A 21353-nucleotide genomic window follows, 5' to 3' on the forward strand; every position below is an offset into this window, starting at 1 on the left:
CAGGCGCAACCTTTGTGCCACGACGAGAGATTTACCATAAACGGGCATGAAAACGAAGCAGGTCTCTTAGGGGGCGAAAGCAAGGGCAAGCCATTCTCGAACAACCAGTTCACAACAGAAGGCGCCAGTGAAACTGCAAGAAGCAACGATGATACGGCGGGCAATAACAACACGGGGCGGTGCCATATGGCTCTCCCGGGGAGCGGCGTGGGGCGAACGAAAACTCTTCCCGAATCCGCGTCTGGCGCCACAACACCATGCTGGGCACACCCGGCGGCAGTGGCGGCCCTGCCCCGCGCGGCGAACGGCAGCCAGGCGGCATCCCGAGAGGGCGCTTCCCCGCATCAAGGCTAATTATGGGGGGCAGCCGCCTTCGCAGGAGAAAAAGAAACCGTCCACCGCCGTTTTTCATCGCTGCGTCCGTCCGACCGGGACCGGTACTCTCCACCCGCTGTTCACCCTCCTCCTCCTTCTCTCTCCCCTCTCCGCACGCATACGTCTTTCCCTTCGCTCTTCACGCTTTCCCTCTCCCTGCCTGACCCCTCGTTTTACTCTGCTCCGCTATGCCGCACTGCGATACACACCGGCTGGCATTAATGTAAGTTTTCCCGCGCCATACATGCTGGGCAGTCGTGGTGGCCTCCACGGAGGATGAAAGGCGAAGGTAAAACAAAAGGCGACACGGGAAATAAATTACAGGCTGTGACGAGCCGCAAGCAGTTAGTTGCGCGAAGATGCGTTTTTAATTTCACCCTCTGGTTCGTTTGTAAAAAAAAAAAAAAAAGTCCGCTACAAATGCCCTGTGCTTTTTCTTCCCAGTTTCATTTTCTTACTCGAACGACATTTTTCATTTTTCTCGCTTCTCCACGCAGTCATCATTGCACGCCCCTGTCGATATCCTCTGGACTGCTTCGCGCGCCATCATACGTCGAAAAATTATTTCCTGTTCGTTTTCTTATTTTTTATTATTGCCGTCGTCAGTCGCCCGTGTTTTTTACACATCGTTCTCACTAACGCTGGTTGCAGATCTACGTGTACGGCTAGCTGGTGACGTCACAATTTAACTGTCCACTGGAAAGTGTCCTGGGCAGTTTGGGACAGCTTCTCCAAAATCGCCATCTAGTACAAAAGTGCGTGATGCTATGCTAAAGTGGTGGATGCCCCAAGTCGGGCACAAACAGGCGGCAATAAAAAGCAGCATCGCTTGTTTCCTCCACACGTTAGAGGCGCGAGCTCGTGTCGTTTCTACAACGTCTTCGCTCTAACAATGTGACCCATCTAAAAAAACCATGCATGCTTCGACAAAGATTTTTGCCACATGGTCCATGCGAACAAACTTGCATCTCTTTTATCGCCAGTAACTTACTACTTCCGTGTTGACACCAATTTTCTTTGTTGGTTGAATAAATACGAGTACGTCAAACTAACGGGCCCTCAATAGTGACCTGCCTCAATAGACGTCGGAAATGAATACACTAAAACGCGCCGCTGCTAATGATATGCTTAATGGAAAATAAAAGAAAAAAGGATACTGAAAACAACAGCAACAACAACGCTATAGCCAGAATGGTTGGCAGTCAGCCTATCTGCGCGTAATATCTTGTCTTAGTGAACTCTAAAGATGGAAAAAAAAGCAATATAAATTATGATAAACTAAAATTTTGTGTTGGTATCCTTACCGCGGTGTTACCATGTTGACTTGAAAACAAATTAAGGTGTTCAGTCTACTCGAAGAACAAACGAAGGCCTTTCCACTGTACGTCAAAGTGTTCCCAGCAAGTTCATATTTTTTTCCTTTTTTATGTCACATCCGCAGTTAAAAACTCCCTTCCGGCATGACAAAATCCCCAGCAAAACCACGTCTTCACCATAAACTACCAACACCCACATATTCCTCCTCTTTCTTTTCACCGCGTTCTAGGTCCACATCGGCGCTAAACCGAATCGATGAGGTCAATTAAAGAGAGACAATTTTTTCATGCATAACCGCGTGGGGGGGAAGAAAAAGCACTTCGCCAAAAACCGAGATGACGGATAGGCGCTTCTTGTAGCAGCCCGGCTCGGCCAAACTTGCTCTGGCGGACACACGTGCGCTGATGGAAAGTTGGCGCCAGGAGAATTAATTGAGCGCAAGAGCGGACCACCGGTTCGCGAACGCTAATTAACTTGCGCTGGACTGCAGCGAGCACATGTCGAGACTAGAAAGTGAACACCTTTCGTGCCCTTAGTTTTCGTCTATTCATTATACCAGCTCCCAAGCTCTCAGGGTATACACGCGTTTTCACTCAGGCGTTGCCGGGCTTCCGTTCTCTCTTTTCATTTTTTCTTTTTTTCTGTCTATTCATAAATCTCGCAGGTCAGACTGCTTCTGTTCTTCGTACGTGTAATAAGCCGAGTAATGAAATATGAGCGCCCTTGTTGCGAGAAATCAACTTCCATACGGGTCAAATTGCTGCAAATAATCGGTACACCTATGCGCATATCAATTAACTTGAAATATTTTCTACATGAAGGCTTCACTGAGAGAATGTAAGTTTTCGGCGTCAGCACATCGCGCGAATCATGCCGCTAGTCGTGACGCCACAAATCGCCAATACCAATGGAAGAAGGGCAAATTAATCGTCACCAGATTCCTTCAGTGCTTTCTTTGCGTATTGTTGGTATCGTTGTCACATCGTTCCCGGTCAGGACGATTAACACATGAAAGGAAATGGCGCAGTATCTGTCTCACATATCTCGGTGGATACCTGAACCGCGCCGTAAGGGAAGGGATAAAGGTGGGAGTGAAAGAAGAAAGAAAGAAAGGAAGAAAGAAAGAAAGAAAGAAAGAAAGAAAGAAAGAAAGAAAGAAAGAAAGAAAGAAAGAAAGAAAGAAAGAAAGAAAGAAAGAAAGAAAGAAAGAAAGAAAGAAAGAAAGAAAGAGGTGCCGTAGCGGAGGTCTCCCTCAATTATTTTCTCTCTCTAGCGATTTGCGCTCGTCCCCTTTCCCAAAGTGAGGACGAGGAACAACTTTCGAAGCGGCGCCGATAGATGGCGTGCTTCCTCGGCAGGTACACTCGCGGCGTTCGCGCGCTCCACCTCCACGCCTCCGCCGCCTGTTGCTACGTGTCTTCGCCGGCGAGGCGCCACATTTACGAGCCAATAAAACAAGCCGACGCCTGACGGCCGTTTACGGCGGTGACGTATACACATCCCGCAGGCAGAGCCGGGGCCGTCGGCCCCCGTTCACGCGTTCACCGATGCGGCACACCGCGATAAACACTGACAGATCGCTCCGTCTCTTACTTAAACCCTCCTCCTACCTTTCTCTGCCAGTCTCCCCGAGCAATGCTGCCGAAGTCACGCTGCTCACAACCACACACACACAAAAATAAAGACCCGAGAACAGGCTGTACTCAGTGTACGCGGCGTATAGTGGCGTGAGAATGAAAACACACACACACAACCCTGTTCATTTCAGACAATCGCATGTGGACAGCCAAGCCACACCAGGGCGCGAGGTATGTACGTAGTCCCGTGCAGTAAAACGGTGTGCATGTGAAGAAGTTTACAGAGTGGTTACAAGCCCACAAAATGACAAAATTTCGGCCCTAATTAGGTCGCAGCCACTCGTCACAGTCACGCCAGTGCCTATATGACAAAAAAGGAAAATACCGTAAGCATCAAAGCCGTGCCATTAATTCATTTGTAAGCTCAGTTCTTTTCATTTTGTCCCCAACCCGGAACTGTTTGGCATGTAAACGAGCGCGGCTTCACATGATGCCCTCCGTGATGCCCTCCCCTCTTCCTCCCCTTCCTTTATTTTCTCGCCCTTTCCCTCTTCGACTACTTCTACATGATCGCGAAACCTTGCCGAGCAGTAACAAACGAAGAGTGAAGGAGGTATAGGCGCTGTTTTGCCAGACGCCGATTGAAGAGCACTAGACACCTAACAGAATAAGAAAAAAAGTTAGCCACGTGGAAAGCGTGTTAAGAAAACGAGCACACCTGACACGCTTGTACCGGACTACAAGACACGCGAGGCGCACACCTGACACCCGGCGTACGCGAGGCCCGGGATTACTCGCGCCGTGTAGCCACCACCAACGTACAAGGTTGGATGCGCCTACCCAGCGCGCCTCGACCACACGCACTCACGCGTATACCAACCCGAGAGCCCAGCCGGTACATGGAAAACGCTATGTCAGCGGAGTAGGCCTCCCCTTGTCTCTCTCCGTCCCTTCCTGTCGTCACGAGGCGCGTCGTACGTGCGCGCGGGAAGAAACACTAGAAGACGTCGCGACGGCAGGAAGCGGCCGCCGGTAAGCCGAACCTGCCGCGCAGTCAAAGCCCAAGGCAGCAGCAGCAGCAGCGGACGTGTGCACGTACGCGCTCGTTCCTCGCGTCCTCTGTTCCCCGGGCGCATGTGAAAGGAGACGCCTGTTTGGCGCGCCACCGAGGACGACGATGTGCGACCGAGGAGACGGATCGAGATGAAGGACACGCTAGGTCGCCGCGTTCGCGTACAGCGCCACACGGAGGACAGAGGGTGTTGCAAGACGTCTCGCGTGTGTAAACACCGTACACCAGCCACTACACGCAGGTAGCGGAGAACGACTTCGGCTCATAATATAACCAACGCGTACAAAGCGGACGTTCTTTCTCAAAAGTATACAGTCCTTCGGATCTACTGCGGGGTCATGCAGTGGAAGTCTCGCTGCACCCCTAGAACTCCCGGGCTTCGGAAGTGCAGGAGTCGCACTCACCCTCGGGGGATACGGAGCTCTGGCCGTGCAAAACGAGCAACGCTTCACGGCCCAGATGCTCACTCTACGGCCTGTATATATTTCAGACAGAAGCTGTGCTCTAGCAGTCCGTGATAGATTTTATTGGAATTCACTTTGAATCGAGGCAGTGGCGAGCGCCACCATGCCTGGTGAAATAAAGTGGCTGTTTTATTTATTTCGCACCATTTTTTTGCTTTACTTTTAGCCCTGCTCTGTTTTCTTTTTGTTTTCAGCCATTCTAAGCTTTTTTTCTTCTTCCAACGTTCTAATCTATAGACTACATTGATTTCTGTGACGATTAGTGCAATTCCTTCATTCTGCCCTTACTCCACCAGTACAATATACTCTTCTTCGGCTCTAACGCCGATGGGTTAATTGTTCTTTCACTATCCCTAAAACCCAAAGCTACCGGAAGGCTGATCATGTCTTCTTTGATGTCTGGTTGTACAGCTTCACAGTCTACCAGAACACTGCTCCCGTTGGCTACACAAATATCGTTTCCCTGTTCACGCATACGTCTACCCTGTCTCATTCTTAAGCCAGCCTGATTTAGCACGGCGCACCTCAGCACAGGAAGTGCGACGCCTGGTGGGGATTAGCGACTGAAAATGAATATTGGTATTAAGGATGCCACGGAAGGAGAACATAAAGTGGACAGGCCTGCCTTTCCATTTAGGTCGCGGTTAAATTAGCCCTGCTTTCTGTTATGCTCAATAATAATAATAATAATAATAATAATAATAATAATAATAATAATAATAATAATAATAATAATAATAATAATAATAATAATAATAATAATAATAATAATAATAATAATAATAATAAATTCGCCAGCAGAGCGCACGTTCACGCCATGCACGCAAGTATACCGTGGAAGATTTCCGCGACGTGTGCATCCTCTCTCGATCGCACGCTGCACAGAGCGCAATCGCGCAGGCACGGTGGGAACGTCACCCGATACTCGGAGCACCGAATACCTGGCGACAGCGACGGCCAACCGAGCGAGCGGAAGTCGCACGCACGCCGCCCCAATAACACGCAAACAAGCACGTGCATATGCGCCATCACAGAACGAGGGAGCACGCTTGCTTCGCGCGGCATCGCAAGCCGTCCGTCATCTCATGTGATACTCTGCCTTCTCTACTCCCCCCCCCCCCCCCCCCGTTTTTTTTCATTCCTCTGTTCGCTCTTTCTTTATTTTTTTTTCCCTCGCCAAAGAAAGTCTCGCGCTATTGTTCTCTTTCTGGAACGAGCGTATCCCGTAACCAACCATTTCCTGTGGGAAACGAGATATACACTGGATGGAGCGAGGCGACGGATGTTGGATATCTCATGGCAACAACCGTTGCCGCGAGCTGTATAGAAATTCGTCTAATGCGGTGAAACTATCCGAGTAGCGCGCATAATGCAGCCAAACCCATTTAACGCGTCTGTAGGGGTACACGTGTTCACATTAGCGTCGCTATTTTTATAGATGGGACGTATCTGTTACTGAAGCGGTCTTTACATCTTTCCTCCTCTCATATCTCTCCTATTTCTGCACGCGGCAGTGATAGTAGCCCAGCTGGAGCCACTCGAACAGGCCCGTGCACTTTGCGCTTCATCCTGCCTTCAGTCGCAGCTACTATTTTCCTACCGCCGCTGGCCCTACGTGGCCTGGACACATGCGCGTAATGTGAGGGCTGTGCAGTGGCCCTGAGACCTTGCACGGTCCAAACTCGCTTGCATAATAAAGTTTTCCATCCATCCTACCGCCACTGCTCCTATACCTTTTTAAAGCTTCGTAACTATTACTGCACGCAACTTAACGCCTCAGTTTGTTTAACGACGCCGGCGCCGCAGTGAAACACCTGCGAGCGACAAACCAGGCGCATACGTTTAGCCCTTCACTGCTCCGCCTATAGAAACCGCAAATGCAGTAGGGGGCAGAAAAACAAAGAGGTGCTGAGCAGTATAGCCGCCGATGCACTCCGTGTAGACGCCTACACAGACACACGCTCTCCTTGGATAGCCCCATCCGCCAGCGCATCTTTCTCCCCTGACGTGTGGCATTTCTTTTCGACGACGCGGCACCACAGAAGGCTCCCTCCTCCCTCAGCCCCTCCAGTGCCCCTTCCCGTAACCTTCGTAGAAGTCAGCTGCGCGAGCACGACCCAAGACAAAGGAAGGCGGCACAGGACGAGAACGAGGGGGAAGATGCAAAAAAGGGGGGTGCGCGCACACGCGCGCGCGCGCCAGCGTTCATTCCTGGCTCGTTAACTCGCGCCCAGCTTGTCAGGTCGAACGCGTTATTCCCGTGTGTTCCGCCGTTCGGCGCGCACGCAGCCGTTATTCTTGCACGCGCCGCCGACGATGACGACGGCGTCACACCGCGGGCGCCTTTTGAAAAGCGCTGGCTGCGAGCCTTGGTCTCACCCCCCTTCCCCGCCACTGAAGGGCGCGGCGGTTGCACTGAGTAGCCTTCGTGCTCGGCGCGCAACTTTTTTTTTTTTTTGAGGTGGGCTCGCTGAACTCGGAGGTGTTGTGAGCAGAGTGCGGGGAAGCGTGAAGCGATCGAGCGGCAGCACAGCCTTCAACGCAAACACGACCGAAAGCGAGCAGCGCGCGTTGGAAAGCAAACTCGAGATAATGACACCTTGAACGGAAAACAATCAGAGGAACTGGACTTGAGCGGCGACATGTAATATGGGGGAGAGGTCACCGATGGTCTCTCTCTGGGCAACAGAGGGGACGCCGATAGAAGGGAAGGGTATACGGCCGAAAGCGGGATGAGACTTGAGTGAGGAAACGAGGTAAGGAAACTGGCTGGAGTACGGCGGAAGACGCCGCTGCAGGCGTACGACAGAGGAAAGTGGAGTTTATTTGAAGAGGCATTTGGCCTGTAGTAAACGTCGGGTGGCACATGACACGGCAATGGCAGAGAATATTTTACTACGAAAAGCAGAGAGCGCAAGAGATCCGCCTTCGTTCATTGAAAATCTGCCACCCACAAATACAGACCCGTAAATACCGGAGCATACAAGTTCAACCAGCGCAGAAAACGAAGAGGAAACCAGCCTTGCGCGAGCTGTTTTCTGCTCAGCTCGTTTCCGTTGCAGTATATAACGGAGGCTGAAGTGACATCCGGTCCCGCAGCGCAGCTCCTATTATTCCATGCGCTCTCTCATTCTCTCCACTGTTAATCCTTCAGTATAAACAAATGTAATCTTCAGCTTTGTCAAGCGTTGTATAGTGCAGTTCGTAACACGCAAACACTTTCAAATGGTTTGTGGGCAACAACAGCAGCAAGAACACTACCGGTGCGCACTGGTAAAAATCCGTGGCGTCTGGGCAGTCTGACAGCAGCGGCAGCAGCAGCTCACGTTTCACCTGTTTCCTGTTCAGAGCCTCCGCCGCCCCTCTTATCCCTCCGCTCCCTCCTCCTCAATGCTCTTACGCAAACATTCGTGGGCACCCAGCGGGGAGGCACCCATCCGCAGTCGCTTCCGAAAAGCGTGAAACAGGGACGACCCCGTTCGCAATCGAGCAAGCACGCACTGCCTTGGTCACTCGCAACAGCTGATCGCTCGCTATACGCACTCGCTTCGCTACCGACGACTCCAACAACGGGATTCTCACGGAGGAGTCGGCCACGCGGGGGAATCATCACGACTGACGGCGGCAGAAAAGAGGGGCGACGCACTGCTGGCCACCGCTGCCCAGGGAATCGAAGCCGCCGGTGAGGCAACGCACGCGCCCCAGGCAGCAGGCTTGTTTTTTTTTTTTTGTACTTAGATGTCTCTTCGGCCGCGCAAAGGCGGGCTCGATGACATGCCAGCGTGCCAGCGACAGATGCGTGTACGGCACACACTCGTCCCGCGGTTCCTGTCACGATCGTCGGCGCCACCTTAACAGCCGCTGTGCTCAGTGAGAGTGGACGGTGGAAAGTTTCGGATGTCGCAAACTTTCGCTTTACACGGGCGGTAGGCAGCGGGCGTGAGCAACGAGGCCACGCAAGGCGACACTCTCTCTCTCTCTCTCTCTGTTGGCGGCGACAGTAGGTTGTGCAACGTTCACGCTGCGTTCTACAATCCCCTCCCCCCCACCTCCCCCTGTTTGTTTTTTTTTCTTATGGGCCGTTGATGCTTCGGTAGCCCGGGTGTGGAGTTTGTACACGCGACCTGATTGACCGTCTCAAAGTGCTTGCAGAAAAGAGAATGTGGCCGAAACTTAAAAATAACGTGCCCTCGAGTTTAGTGGATGGGAGAGCGATCGCAGAAATTTTTGATGCATTGAATGCGTTATACAGCTTCATTTTCCGCTGATCCGCGCATTTATGACCATCAGTATGTCTGCGGGCTGGCGCAACTTCGCAGGTGAGAAAGAGGCAGAAGTTGTAGCCTCGTGGGCTTTTACGGGGGCTCCCACAAGAGAAGCATAACTCTAAGAGTTGGGAAGGTTTGCTCCTTTGGTGTCTAGTGCTATTCTAATTTCCTTCACGGGAGGCGTAAGGAGGAGCTACATGAAAGAGATAAGCGGTAAATAACTTTCGAGATAGCAGTTGAAAGATTCTAGAACGCATAACAGGAAAGCTCGACTTGACGCGCACGTTTCGTTGCAGTACCGAAAACTGCAGACACACAGCACACAGCAAACACTCACAAAACCAAAATCGCTTAAACAGCTACAGCTGAGCAGACAGTGTCGCTGCATTTGTAATAACCCTGCTCTCATTTAACGACGTTCGCAAAGGAACGTTTCGAGCGAATTCGTTATAGCGGATACTTACCGCATACGAAGCAAAGAACGTGGCCTCGTAGCAGGCACCGCTCGGCGAGGCGGACGAATGCGCGAACAGATTTGCATTGATGTATACGATGGCAGGCTCGGAGAATGGGACGCAAAGCCTTGCGCGTGCACCTATATGGGAGGGTGCCTCGTTCGTCAAGAAAGACGCAGCTGCCGGGCTGTGCGCATGGGCTGCACGCAAGAACATCGCTTAGACGTCATCGCGGCTGCGGGCAGAAGCCGCTGTCTTTGGGAGACAGGAAGCGAGACTGATACCACAGCAACACCACGGTCGCGCTGTGCCGACGCACACATGACACCAGCACTGGTCGTCTAACGCGTCGAAAGCGCTTTTGAGAATGGGCGAACGAATTAAAGCGCATGTTGCTTGCTCCCTCGCTGTCCAAGCGAAGTCGGCAAAGCGTTAATGAAAGTCATGCAAACAGGGAAGACGACGTAATTTCGATAGAAGGTGAAAACGAGTTAGATCATCCAGCGTATATATCTGCGGCTTGCTTTCCCTGGCCTTTAATGCGCAGAACAAGGCAGCGAAGAGCCGTGCCAACCGCGTTTTTTTTTTCTCTCGGTATACGCTACCCCAGGCCGGCTTCCGAAGGCGTTTCCGGAAGAAAACCGCTTCACCACTAGAGCGCGTATCAGCGCGGCAGCGAAGTTGAGACCGACGCCAGATTTGGGAACAGCGACGCGAAAACACCCCTGCGTATGGCCCTATAAAAACAGAGGCCGAAAAAAGCAAAAAAAAAATACGACAGAGACACGTAATCGCGCATGCATAATACGTATGCGGCAAGGGGAAAAATAAAGTAAAAAAACATAAAATAGATAAGTGTAAGAGAGGGAGAGATAAACGCGGATAAGCGGGACCGGCCAGCTGAAATCGGACTCCTATGGAGATGAGACGTTGTTGCGATATGAAGCGCAAGGGAAAGCGGCGACCGCAAACAAATATAAAAAGAGGCAGAAGGAGCAGGGGCGAGTCGGTGGTCAGTCAAGCGACGAAAGGGGCTGGTCGAGTGGAGATACAAGCCGTGCGACCGACGCAAAACAGAAGTGGGAGCAAAGCACACACAAGACGAAAGCCGCCATCACCTTGGAGCTCGGAGAGCAGGCGCGCGCAACAGGAGCGCACAGAGCGAAAGAACGGGATCTTTGGGCACATATGAAGTCGAGGAGGAGGCGGGGGAAGTCGAAGCGCCGAGCCACTCTGGCCGAGCGCGGCCGGCCCGAAGCAGCGTCAGCCGGTCGTGACTAATGGCGAGGCGAGTATATATGTACGGATAAATCTTGTTTACAAGGCGCGCACACGCACGCACAAGAATGCGCCCTGGCCCGGCTGCTACCGCCTTCCAAGGGGAACGCAGCAGCCGGGAAGGCCAGGACGGCGAAGCGGCGGGACTACAAAGGGCAGCCCTTTAACAAAGCGTGAACGAACAACAAAAGCTACCTAATGTACTCTGGTATAGTGGGAAGTGGAGCACTGCGTTGTTTCTTTTTTTTTTTTGTTCAATTTTATTACAACAAATGACACGCTGCAATTAGTCTAGCGCAAGTTTTCTTGCTCACTCGCTTCCTACGTATGCGCATCACTGCGTGTAATGCGCAAATTGGTCACTGCGCGCTAAGAAGTGTGAGTGCGAAATCATGCCCTCTCGTAAACCGGTAGGGACAATTAAAGGGAACGATTTCTTGGGACTTAAAAGGAAATAGCTCGGAGCGGCGGGGAAGAACGTGCTGTCCACTCCTCTCACGAGAAGTGTTCGCGAAAGAACTTGGCCGTCAATAGCGTTCACTTGTTGAGAAGCCAGCACGAATGTTTTATTTATTTATTTTTCCCTCGTTTGGGACGTCACGGCAGGAGGTAATACCCTGCTTCGCAGGGCTTACGCGCTCTGCATTTGTCATCACCATAGTTCTTTCACTACTCGGTCATCCGATCCAAAGCTTCAAACGATTTGGACTATTGTGCTCTTATTTTTCATTTTCGGTCATGCGGCCCCTTAAAAATGCTGTCCCACAACCCGTGAGCGCTGCCCCAGACGATAGAGGCCGCTGTATAAGCAACATCGAAGACGACTATACACACACTGCTTGAGTGATGGTTCGAGTGTAGGCAGAAACAAACTTCGTGGGTGGCATACATCCGGCGCAAAAACGTGCCTCCATTGTGCCTTGACTGACACCGTCGAGCATGCGTCGTGCTCACCGATTGCCAAAGCAGTGAAATGTCTGAGTGTATACTCATACCCACAGATACCGAGAGAAAAGTGCGCAGGCACTGGACCGGCGACAAAGGACCCAAATCGCGCTGTTGCCCGATGCGAGAGTTTACAGCAAAAGATTGCTGCAACTACAGAAGCACCCCCCCCCCCCCCCTTCCTTCCCGCTGTCTCCCGTACGGTCTCAAAAGTGTCCCGGCGGAGAGCTACGGGAGTTACAACGCCATTAGGCGCAGAACCGTTAGCCACTCAAGGAGTGCCGCCTCCACTTGCGCGCTCTTATAAACACCATTTTCAAAGTGGAGCAGGGTCACTCAAGAGGAGGCCAGAGCGGACCCCCTGCACCCGCATCTTTCTTTCTTGTCCCTCTGTCTCTCTATAAACATACATAGCACACAAGCCGAGTACGTGGGCACATGACTGAAGAAGAAAGAAAATAGAGAGATGGTGGATGAGTATGAACATTCATAAGAAAGGAAAAAAAATAAAATAAAAAATAATGCGGGAAAAGGGGGGGGGGGGTATTGAGCGTTTTTTTTTTTTTTTTTGGAGTCAACTACGGGGGCTGCCATCGCGACTGACTGGGGAGAGAGGGAAGGAGACACATATGTTCTTCCCGGCGCGTCAAAACAGCGCGCCGCCCACCCGCGATGCCGCCCGTGTCCATCTCGGCGTGGCGAAAATCGAGCGCACAAAAAACTCTCTTTGGCGGCGGCTCCGGAGCCTCCCATAGTCCCCAGCGTATAGTATATATACCTCGGGCCTCAGCGGCGGCTGAAAGCGCGCTCTGGCGACTGCCTGCCGGGGTCTGTGGGCCTAACTCGCAGAACTGAGACGGCGGTGGCGGTATATGGAGCGTGGATAACGACGCCACGGGGTGTCCGCAGCCTCGACGGCCAGCCGGCCAGGCGCGCGGAGCGAGTCGCTCGGGAGGATCACCGCCGTTGCCGGAGAAGGCACTCTACTCTTTCTCGTCGCCCTGTATATATCTTCGGGCGCGATTACATTTGAGCCCACGTACGGCCGGTACAGGCCTTGGTCCACCTAGGGCGAGTTGCGAGAATGCGCGATCGAGCGTTCCAAAAAGGTCCGCGAACAGTATCTGTGGCTATGAGCCTCTTCGCGGGGGCGGCTGGAGAGGCAATGCTTAGCGGACCAGAAACGAATCCGGGCGGGGGGGAAGCACTTTGGGGGATAGCGGTAGGATGTCTGTCGGTAGGTGGAAACCATAAATTCAGACTACGTTAGCGAAAAAAGAGAAGAAGGAGGAAAGGGAACGTGATGAAAGAAATCGAAACTCACGTCAACCGACTTTACTATGCTTTTCACGCTGAATGTAATTTCAGGTAATTATTACTTCAGATATCTCGTGCATTTTATACCTTCACGTATATATTCGACGAATAATTAATGTCAAAGGTTTTAGCGACTAGTTTAGCAAGCGCTCCTTCATGAAGAATGAATTAGCTATAACAGCCAATAGGAAAGCGAGATCGCGTAAAGAGGCCGAAAGGAAAGCAACAACACAGATAGAACAACCGCTCGCATTGCGACCTAAAGAGAACTCGGTAAGGCGAACGGGCCCTGTGAACTGAATACATGATAGGACAAGTCCTGACGTGATTGTTTTTGAAATAATGTATTTTTACGTGTCAAAGTTGGACTCCGGGCATTAAGAGATGCTGTAGTGGACAGCTTCGGATTAATTTTCATCGTCTCGGGTGCCTTGACGTGAACTGACATCGCATAAGTCACTTGCGTCTTGTGCATTTCGCCTCCATCGAATTGTAGCTTTCACGTGCTGGTGCTCAGCAGCTGAACGCCATAGCCACTCAGACCCCGCGGCGGGTATAGGCCGGCGCTTGAGCACCGGCGTCCTCTCGTACAATTTTTGATCCTGTGCGTGTTCGGCGCTTCATGCTATTCTGTTGCAGCGCCACTGCAGCCATTCGGAAAGGAGAGAAGGTCTGAGGCGGCGAGTGATCACGGGCGCTTCACGAAGAAACGAGACCCCGAGACAGCGCACGATTAATTGTTTCCAGAGCAGGACTATGCCAGAGCGTAGCCCGGCCGCCTAAGCAGGGCGGCGGCAACCGGAAAGGAGGCGGAGGCGCTGACACGCCGTGGCCGCGTGCGTCGTCATCGAAAGTCTCGTGGTACTTAGTCGTCGTACACACGACAACGAACGGCGCCACGCTGAGTCAGCGACGGTCGCATCACTCGGGTGCGCACCGGCTTTACACGCGCCGTCCTAGATGAGGCCAGCGCACTCGCGAGAACGCCCCGAGGAGACACTCGGGGCGTTCTCGCGACGGAGGGCGACACATACGGCAAGGGGGCACACTCGCTTCAGTCGCGTAGCTGTTCCACGCGCCTAGGAGCGGAGACGACGTAGTCGGGGACAGAGGGGGCAAAGGGCGAGAGGCGGCGCGCAAGCCGCCGCCAGCGCGAGTGATTCAGTCAACGCCGGAGCAGCCATCGGCGATTAGACGAGGTTCCTTCCGACTGTTTCTTCCCGCACGTGCTGTTTGTCACGAAGCCCAGACAGCCCCGATGCTTGCGTAAAAAGGTGAAATACAACGCGCAGGAATTGTCTACCCAATGGGCACTGGAACTGTCTTGGACATACCATGGACGTCCTAAACGTCCACAGGACGTCCAAGGGGGTGCAAGAGATGCAAGGTCGATCATCACTATGATGCCGCCGAACTTTTTATTACGCGACAGCACAGAAGCCTCGCCGCAGCAATAACCCGGCAGTGGCCGTCTGGAGTCGTCCAGAAAAATCCTGAATGGTTCGCGGGGAGTGACGTCACCAGACCGGAGAATGGCCATTGGCTGAATGGAAGTGACGTCACTAGACCAGCGTCGTCCGTGTGAAGCCTCCACCTGCCAACTGTTGCAGGTGTCAGCTGGTGTACGGGAAGAGCTCGGGAAGCACAATCTGGATCTCATGAGCCCCACCAGTCACCTCCGGCAAAGGCATCAACAGCTCCGAATACTATCGCATTGCCAACACATAACGGAATTCGGTGACCCTGTGTTTTTGTCTTCAGGAAGCAGCACCTGACGACTATAAAAGTTGTCTATGCGATTACCGGTACGGCCACAACTTTGGCAGAAAAGAACAGGTTGGGTAGGGGGGGGGGGGGGGGGGGGGGAATCTGAGTTGATTTGACATTCTACGTCCGCAATAACAATATGAAACACAGATTCAGCGCTGTTAGCGTGGACACGCGCATTTGTAGACGCTCCAGATTCCTCTTCCATGGGTCTGATCGAGAAGGATAGGCCGAAAGTCGTCGCCGCCTGCGCCCCCACCGCGGAGCCCAGCCGCCAACAAACGGGGCGGTTCGCCGGCTGTGTACTACCACCCGCGGCGCGTACGCGCACACGCGAGTCCCCGCAGACCTCTGCTGCAGCGATGCGCGCAGCGCAGCCAGCCGTGCGTCTGGAGGGACTGAGAGCGGCGCAAGATGCCGGCGTCCTACTTTCCAGCTGTGGGAGGTGGGGAGACGGATGGCGGGGTCATTTTCGTTCCTTACACTCGATTCGCCGCTTCCCGACTGGAGTGTGTGTCACCGCGCATCGACGAGAAAAGAAGAAGCGGCGACACAAAGGAAAGCCGCGGTGGCGCCGGGCGGTGGCGTCACGCCGGCAGGAGAAGCGCGTGGGCAGCGCTAACGGGACCGTGAAACTGGCCGCCCTTCCCCTCAGCGCCGCTCACTCATCGCATCCGCCCTCCTCTTCCGTGCACTGTATGCGAGCAGCAGCAACAGGCCGTGCTACGTGAGCCGCTTCTAGAGTGGACGGACGGCCAGCGACCCGTTCGCTGCATACATGCGCCGTGCACTACACACAACACGCGATGCTCGCGTCCAGTTCGCTATTCACCAGCGCGCTGTTGCTGTTCCTGGATGGGAGCTCTGCGTTGGTCGCGGAAGTCGCTTCTTCCTGATGCGGGTTTGCGCGCGCGAACGCATTTCTTCAATGCTTATTATCTGCTTCTCACGCTCGCGGGAGAGTCGGTATAAGCGAGAGGGGCGCGGAGCTCAGTGTATGCTGGTCAACGTGAAACGTATGATCGACACCGCGCGTGTGAAAGGGGAGGGAGATGAGAGAGCGAGGGCGCGCATTTCCATTATCTTTAATACCGAGCAGACACGATACGGTTATCAACGGAGCAGTAAATCACAGATACAGATACAACTGACAGCGTGAGTGTGGGGTGGGACTCGAGTGCCGGTTGGCCTATATATATCGTGCCAGGGATCGAAGGACGTTGAACAACAAGCCATAAAGCGTGATGCACTGTACGGCATACCGAACATCGGACTGAATTAATTGTGTTATTATGGAAAGATAAAAAAGGACGGTCGTGGACGCTATGTTAGTCACATGCGTAATCTCGAGGCAAATGTCACCTGTACGTACGAGAGGGTGTTCGGTCCGGTGAAGCGGTGGCCTCGGGTTCGAACCCAGGACCAGGACGAATTTTTCTTTAACTATGAAGTTTGTGAGAAAACTGTATAGCTTTCCTATGTAGCCGTATGGCTGCGCTTGGGTGGAGGCCAGTGAGTAATCACTCCGTTATTATAAAGGGCGTTTGGTTTGGCCAGCAGTCTACCAAGCCTGAGACGATCACGCACAGAGTAAGTGAGCGTGCCACCTAACCGCTCCAGATGTAACGTTGCACGGATGCACGAAATTAGGCACTGTTAACTTTGAAACACACGAACATTTTACGAAACTGAACAAAGCAGCACGCTCCGTTTTCAAGCAGTGTATTTACATATATATATGTATACAGGGTGTTTCACCTAAGACTTTCTGCAATTTTTAAAAATAAGCTATTTGAATTAGATGCGCGCTTTTTCTGGCATAGCATTGTCAGTGGTGTAGTACATCATAATGCAGCTAAGACGTGCTAACTAGCAGGCTTGTTAACTAATATTTAATAGTTAACTTTTAAACTATTACCGTTGGGCTCCTTAATTGTTGAGAGGCATGTAGCCCACCGTAAGTAATGTCCATATCCGTTTTTAGAATTTCGAGAATGCGATTATCCTCGGCGCTGTGGCCCAACAAATTTTGGCTATTTCGACGAGTTAGGTTCACTGGAGAGGTTGCTTTGCCTGCAAGCTTCTCAAACCGCATGTATTTTGGCGCGATGTAGGCGAAATTTGTTGGGCCACAGCGCCGAGGATAATCGCGTTCTCGAAATTCTAAAAACCGATATGGACATTACTTACGGTGGGCTACATGCCTCTAAATAATTAAGGAGCCCAACGGTAATAGTTTAAAAGTTAACTATTAAATATTGGTTAACAAGCCTGCTAGTTAGCACGTCTTAGCTGCATTATGATGTACTACACCACTGACAATGCTATGCCAGAAAAAGCGCGCATCTAATTCAAATAGCTTATTTTTAAAAATTGCAGAAAGTCTTAGGTGAAACACCCTGTATATATATATATATATATATATATATATATATATATATATATATATATATATATATATATATATATATATATATATATATATATATACCAAGACAGAATACGCCTTTATGCTTCCTTCTAGGTCACTTCTCAATAAACAAAAAAAGTAACGAACCTTTAGGCACGGCAGTCGACTGGAGCGCAAATGTAAGTTCAGGGACGCGAGGGCTATCTTTCTCCATTGGCAAATAACATTCACGCAGGCCACATGTTGCTTTTTCAGATCAACGTATAAACGAAAAATGAAGGCGAGCAAAAATCGCGAAGAGGATCTCTAGACGCGAAGAATTCTCGCACACTTTATTTTCCTTTTTTTTTTTTTTCCTGGCAAGCTGCGCGGAAAAAGCTTTGCTTACGCCCTCTTCGCAGTCACTTTAGAGCATCAGCGAGATATCGATGGCTCGATTACGCACTAAAAAGCACTTTTCGCTGCGGGAGCGTAAACCGAACCTGCAGGCACAGGGAGAAACTAAAAACTGCCGGCTGAGACGTGCTGAACTGCTGTTGGCGGGGGTGCTATTGCAGCGAACGTGCTCAAGAGGCGCGATAACTCCTCACCGCCCACTGCCCGGCATTCTTTAAAAAAATAATTAAATAAAACGGAAGAGAGAGAGGAAGCTGCGACGCTATTCCATCCGTCTGGCCGTCTATTAAAGACGGCTCGCGAAAGCGCAGGAGGACGTCGAGTATTTCATCCCCCGCGAGAACTGCCCAGCGGCGCGGGACATCACCGCTAAGCCCAACACTGGAATACACGTTTGCATAATCTTAGCATCCTGCGTTATTCTGGAGAGTTATGGCATCCTGAATGGCATCCCTCGCGCACAGATAAATAAATAAATAAATAAATAAATACAACTTATCGTATTTTTGAGAGCTGATTTCCACCTTTCTCAACCAGTTTTGTTTATCTTCTGCTTTCGTTCTTTCTCAGTGGGCCGAACAACAGCCTCCAGCAGTCTACAACTCGCAGGAGCCTAGTGAACGTTAAAAAGCCCCTTTATCTGCCCTGATCATGGACAGTCGACCATGCACCGGATGTTCAGGACCGCTAGGTTTCGTGGGAGAAATAATTGTTCTACGGCACGATCGAAAAACAGAGAACTGTTCTTCCGACAACATCCAGATTGAAACAACGGCACAAAATTTTTACCGAATATTGGCATTCCAAATTAGATAAATATGTACACACTGAGAAATCCAAAACTGCGTCACAGACAACCTCAAAGAAGCTCCCATCTGTTGGCCGCCGGAAGCTGCTCGCAGGTATAGCGTTCGGATTTTCGAGCTGCATTTTATTTTGCGTCCAGACTGGTTTAAAAAAATCTATAGCCTTATGTGGGGCAGTATATGCAGGGAAAAGAAACAAAAACGGAAAGGGCAAGCCTTTGGCCCTCCTTCCCTCCCTTTGTTTCTCTTTCCCTTCAGCTGGCGCTCAGCGGAAGTGGCCGTCACACCCAATTAAGTGCGCTCTTGGTTACCGTGTCACTTACACAGTGTTTTCCACGCGAGACGCCAAGACACGCGCTTGGATGCGCACCGCAGGTGCTGTTGACTGACGAACGAGCGAGCGTTGTTGCATGAACCTGCGCAACCAGCCTGCAATAACGGGACAGTGTGCGTGTGTGTGTCGTCTCTCCCACAACGTCCCGCGTGAAGCCGAGCGCTAAAAAAAGCGCGTCCCTTTAAAAAGCAAGCGGCACGAGTCCATCTCCTCGCTACTTCGAACTCCTTCTTCAGGACGCCTTTATCCAAACGGAACGGAGGCCAGTGACAAGATGGCGCGGAGAAGCGATGCTGAGGAAGACGGAGAGGGCCAGACGAGACGGCGTCCGCCCGCAGGAACAATGGCGAAGTCGTGAATCAGCGCCCCGCAGAAAGCAGTGCAGCAATTGGCAGCAGCGGCGACAGCGGCATCACGTGCGTCCCGAAGAGACGAGGCGGCGGTGTCTTTCGCGGGGACTTGCAATGCCAGCCGCCGCTAACAAGGAAGAGCAGGGCGACGAGGAGCGCAATAGCGCACAATTGGGTCCGGGGGGTGAATGAGGGCGCAGGAATGGAAGAGGGGTTAAGAGCGTCGTCGCCGCGAATTAGCCTAGTACTGTATACACGCACGCGTGCCCCGAAGGAGACCTCTCTCTTCCGCGCGTATACGTAAATGTCGGCGGAGCCACGAGAACAGCACTTTTGTGCCGACTGTGAACTCTGACGGAGACACCAGTTGGCGGAAGGCCGGCTCGATAAATCGAAGAGGCCGTCGGTTTCAATCGCACTTCACTCGATGACGAACTAAAGAAATAACCTTCCTCTGCTTCTCTGAGGCAATTAAGCACGTTGAGGTCATATCCGAAATTGGGCGCTGTGCTCAATGAAGAGGCCGGCGAGGATTGGAGGAAACGTTTATACGCTCACGGGAACTACGGACAAAAACCGGCACAAACGCAAACAAACACGTCGAAAGAGAGAGGGGGAGAAAAAGAAGATAAGGAGGGATGGAGCAAGCTCTGGAGTATAGAGTCCTCCGACAACGACCGAGTCCCAAGCATCCCAAGCACGCGTTCTTAACGGGCGGCTGTCAAGAGATCCAGAAGGTGGCGAAATCGCCGCGTCTAGCTACTAAACACCACAGCGCCGTGTCCGGAGAAGAGCAGTTTTCGTCCCTCTTCCTCGGCTTGCGCTTCCTCCTCTCCGCAACCGTGTACTTAACGCACGCAGAGACAATGCTCTGCCCGACTACTGCGCCAAGCACGTGTCACTCACTCCAATTTGTCTGTGTGTATTTGCGCCTGTGTGTGACAGAGGAAGAGTGTTATCTACGTACCTCTTCTTTATTTGTTACTTTCCGCCCAAGCCCAGTCACCTCTTACACGGGGCGTTTCGCGGCTTCCACAATGAGAACGAAACTTTGTCCCATTCGTGCTATAACAACCGCCCGCTGCTCCTCTCCCACGCCTCCTCCGGCGGCCGTAAAGCACGCACGCACCTGCCGTCGACATCCACCGGGTGTTTCCGACACGTACTGCACCGCGAATCACGTGATCGCATAGGAAACCGAGAGAGAGAGAGAGACAAAAAACGTAGCGTCATAAAGAGATACGAGGAGATAATCCCGCGAGCGGGATTCCGTTGCCGCCGCGGTGGCCAACGTCCACGTTCCCGCGGAGCCATCTATGTGCGCCCGTGATATGCACCCAATGGGCGGTTAGTTCAAGCGGCAAAGTGACCAGCTGGCTGAATAGGGAGCGTGTGACCCCGCAGCTCATCAGGGGTTCCTGTGCAATAAGGGCGCGCTTTTCGAAAACGGACGGAACTCCGTCTCACAACGTCGACGACACGAAAATGGCACGCCCGGCTCAGACCCTCTGACGAAAAAGACGCGGAGAATTCACTGGACACACGCAGCTTCAGATCAGTCAGATGAAAGGGCGAGGAAGTGCCAGATTGGAAAGAGGAAATTGAGGATTCGAGGGAGCGGCTGGCGAGTCGCAACACTGCGCCCATTAAGTACAGCTTGCTTATTTCCTTGGTTTTCGCCTCGGTCGCCCTTCGCTTTCATTGCCATTACACAATCGAAGGCAGATTTTTAAATGCGAAGGACTCTCTACCTTTTCCTCGAAAACTGATCGCGGACAGCAGCACCGGTCTATTTTCTGGTTTTGTTATTCCATCGTGAGTCATTTGCTTCTTCGTGAGCATATATCTCCACATCACGTCAGACGCGCCCCAGGAAGTGTCTTCTGGGGAGACAGCCGCTATAAGCTTCTCCACAAACGAACTTCCACGAATTGTTCGCTTCTTCGCGCGGTACGTCACTTCAGCACTCTGCATATCAGCGCTGCGGGTGACAGCAAACTGATAACAAGATCATGAATTACCGTCTCCTGCGTATACGAGGCCGCAGGGCATTAGTCAGACTGCTTGGACAACGTCCAACTTCTATCGGCAAACGCAGCAAAAGCGCTCTCCTCATTTCAGTGATTCTTTTTTTTTTTTCAGCTTTCCGCCAAATATGGGCCATGTGATGACTAAACGCGTAACGAGTGGGTACAGTCACACGCTGCTCGCGTACTCGCGGC

The 21353-nt window shown here is 52.0% G+C and overlaps 1 protein-coding gene across 3 annotated transcripts in view; it reads right to left on the minus strand.

Moving 5' to 3' along the window:
- Positions 1–21353, minus strand: part of LOC149341461 (uncharacterized) — a 142179-nt gene that overhangs the window by 73131 nt on the left and 47695 nt on the right. Inside the window, exon 1 of one of the 3 annotated variants that reach the window (XM_089543563.1) lies at positions 5639–5849. The exons of the other annotated variants lie outside the window; for them this stretch is intronic. Within the exon in view, the coding sequence (XP_089399689.1) occupies positions 5639–5834 (196 nt within the window). The 5' untranslated portion in view covers positions 5835–5849. Of the gene's footprint in view, positions 1–5638; positions 5850–21353 lie in introns of those variants that run through there. 3 annotated transcript variants of the gene reach the window in all.

The sequence above is a fragment of the Amblyomma mixtum genome, chromosome 5 (assembly GCF_055824585.1).
Source record: "Amblyomma mixtum isolate Tamu chromosome 5, ASM5582458v1, whole genome shotgun sequence".
In the NCBI taxonomy this organism is placed as follows: Eukaryota; Metazoa; Arthropoda; class Arachnida; order Ixodida; family Ixodidae; genus Amblyomma; species Amblyomma mixtum.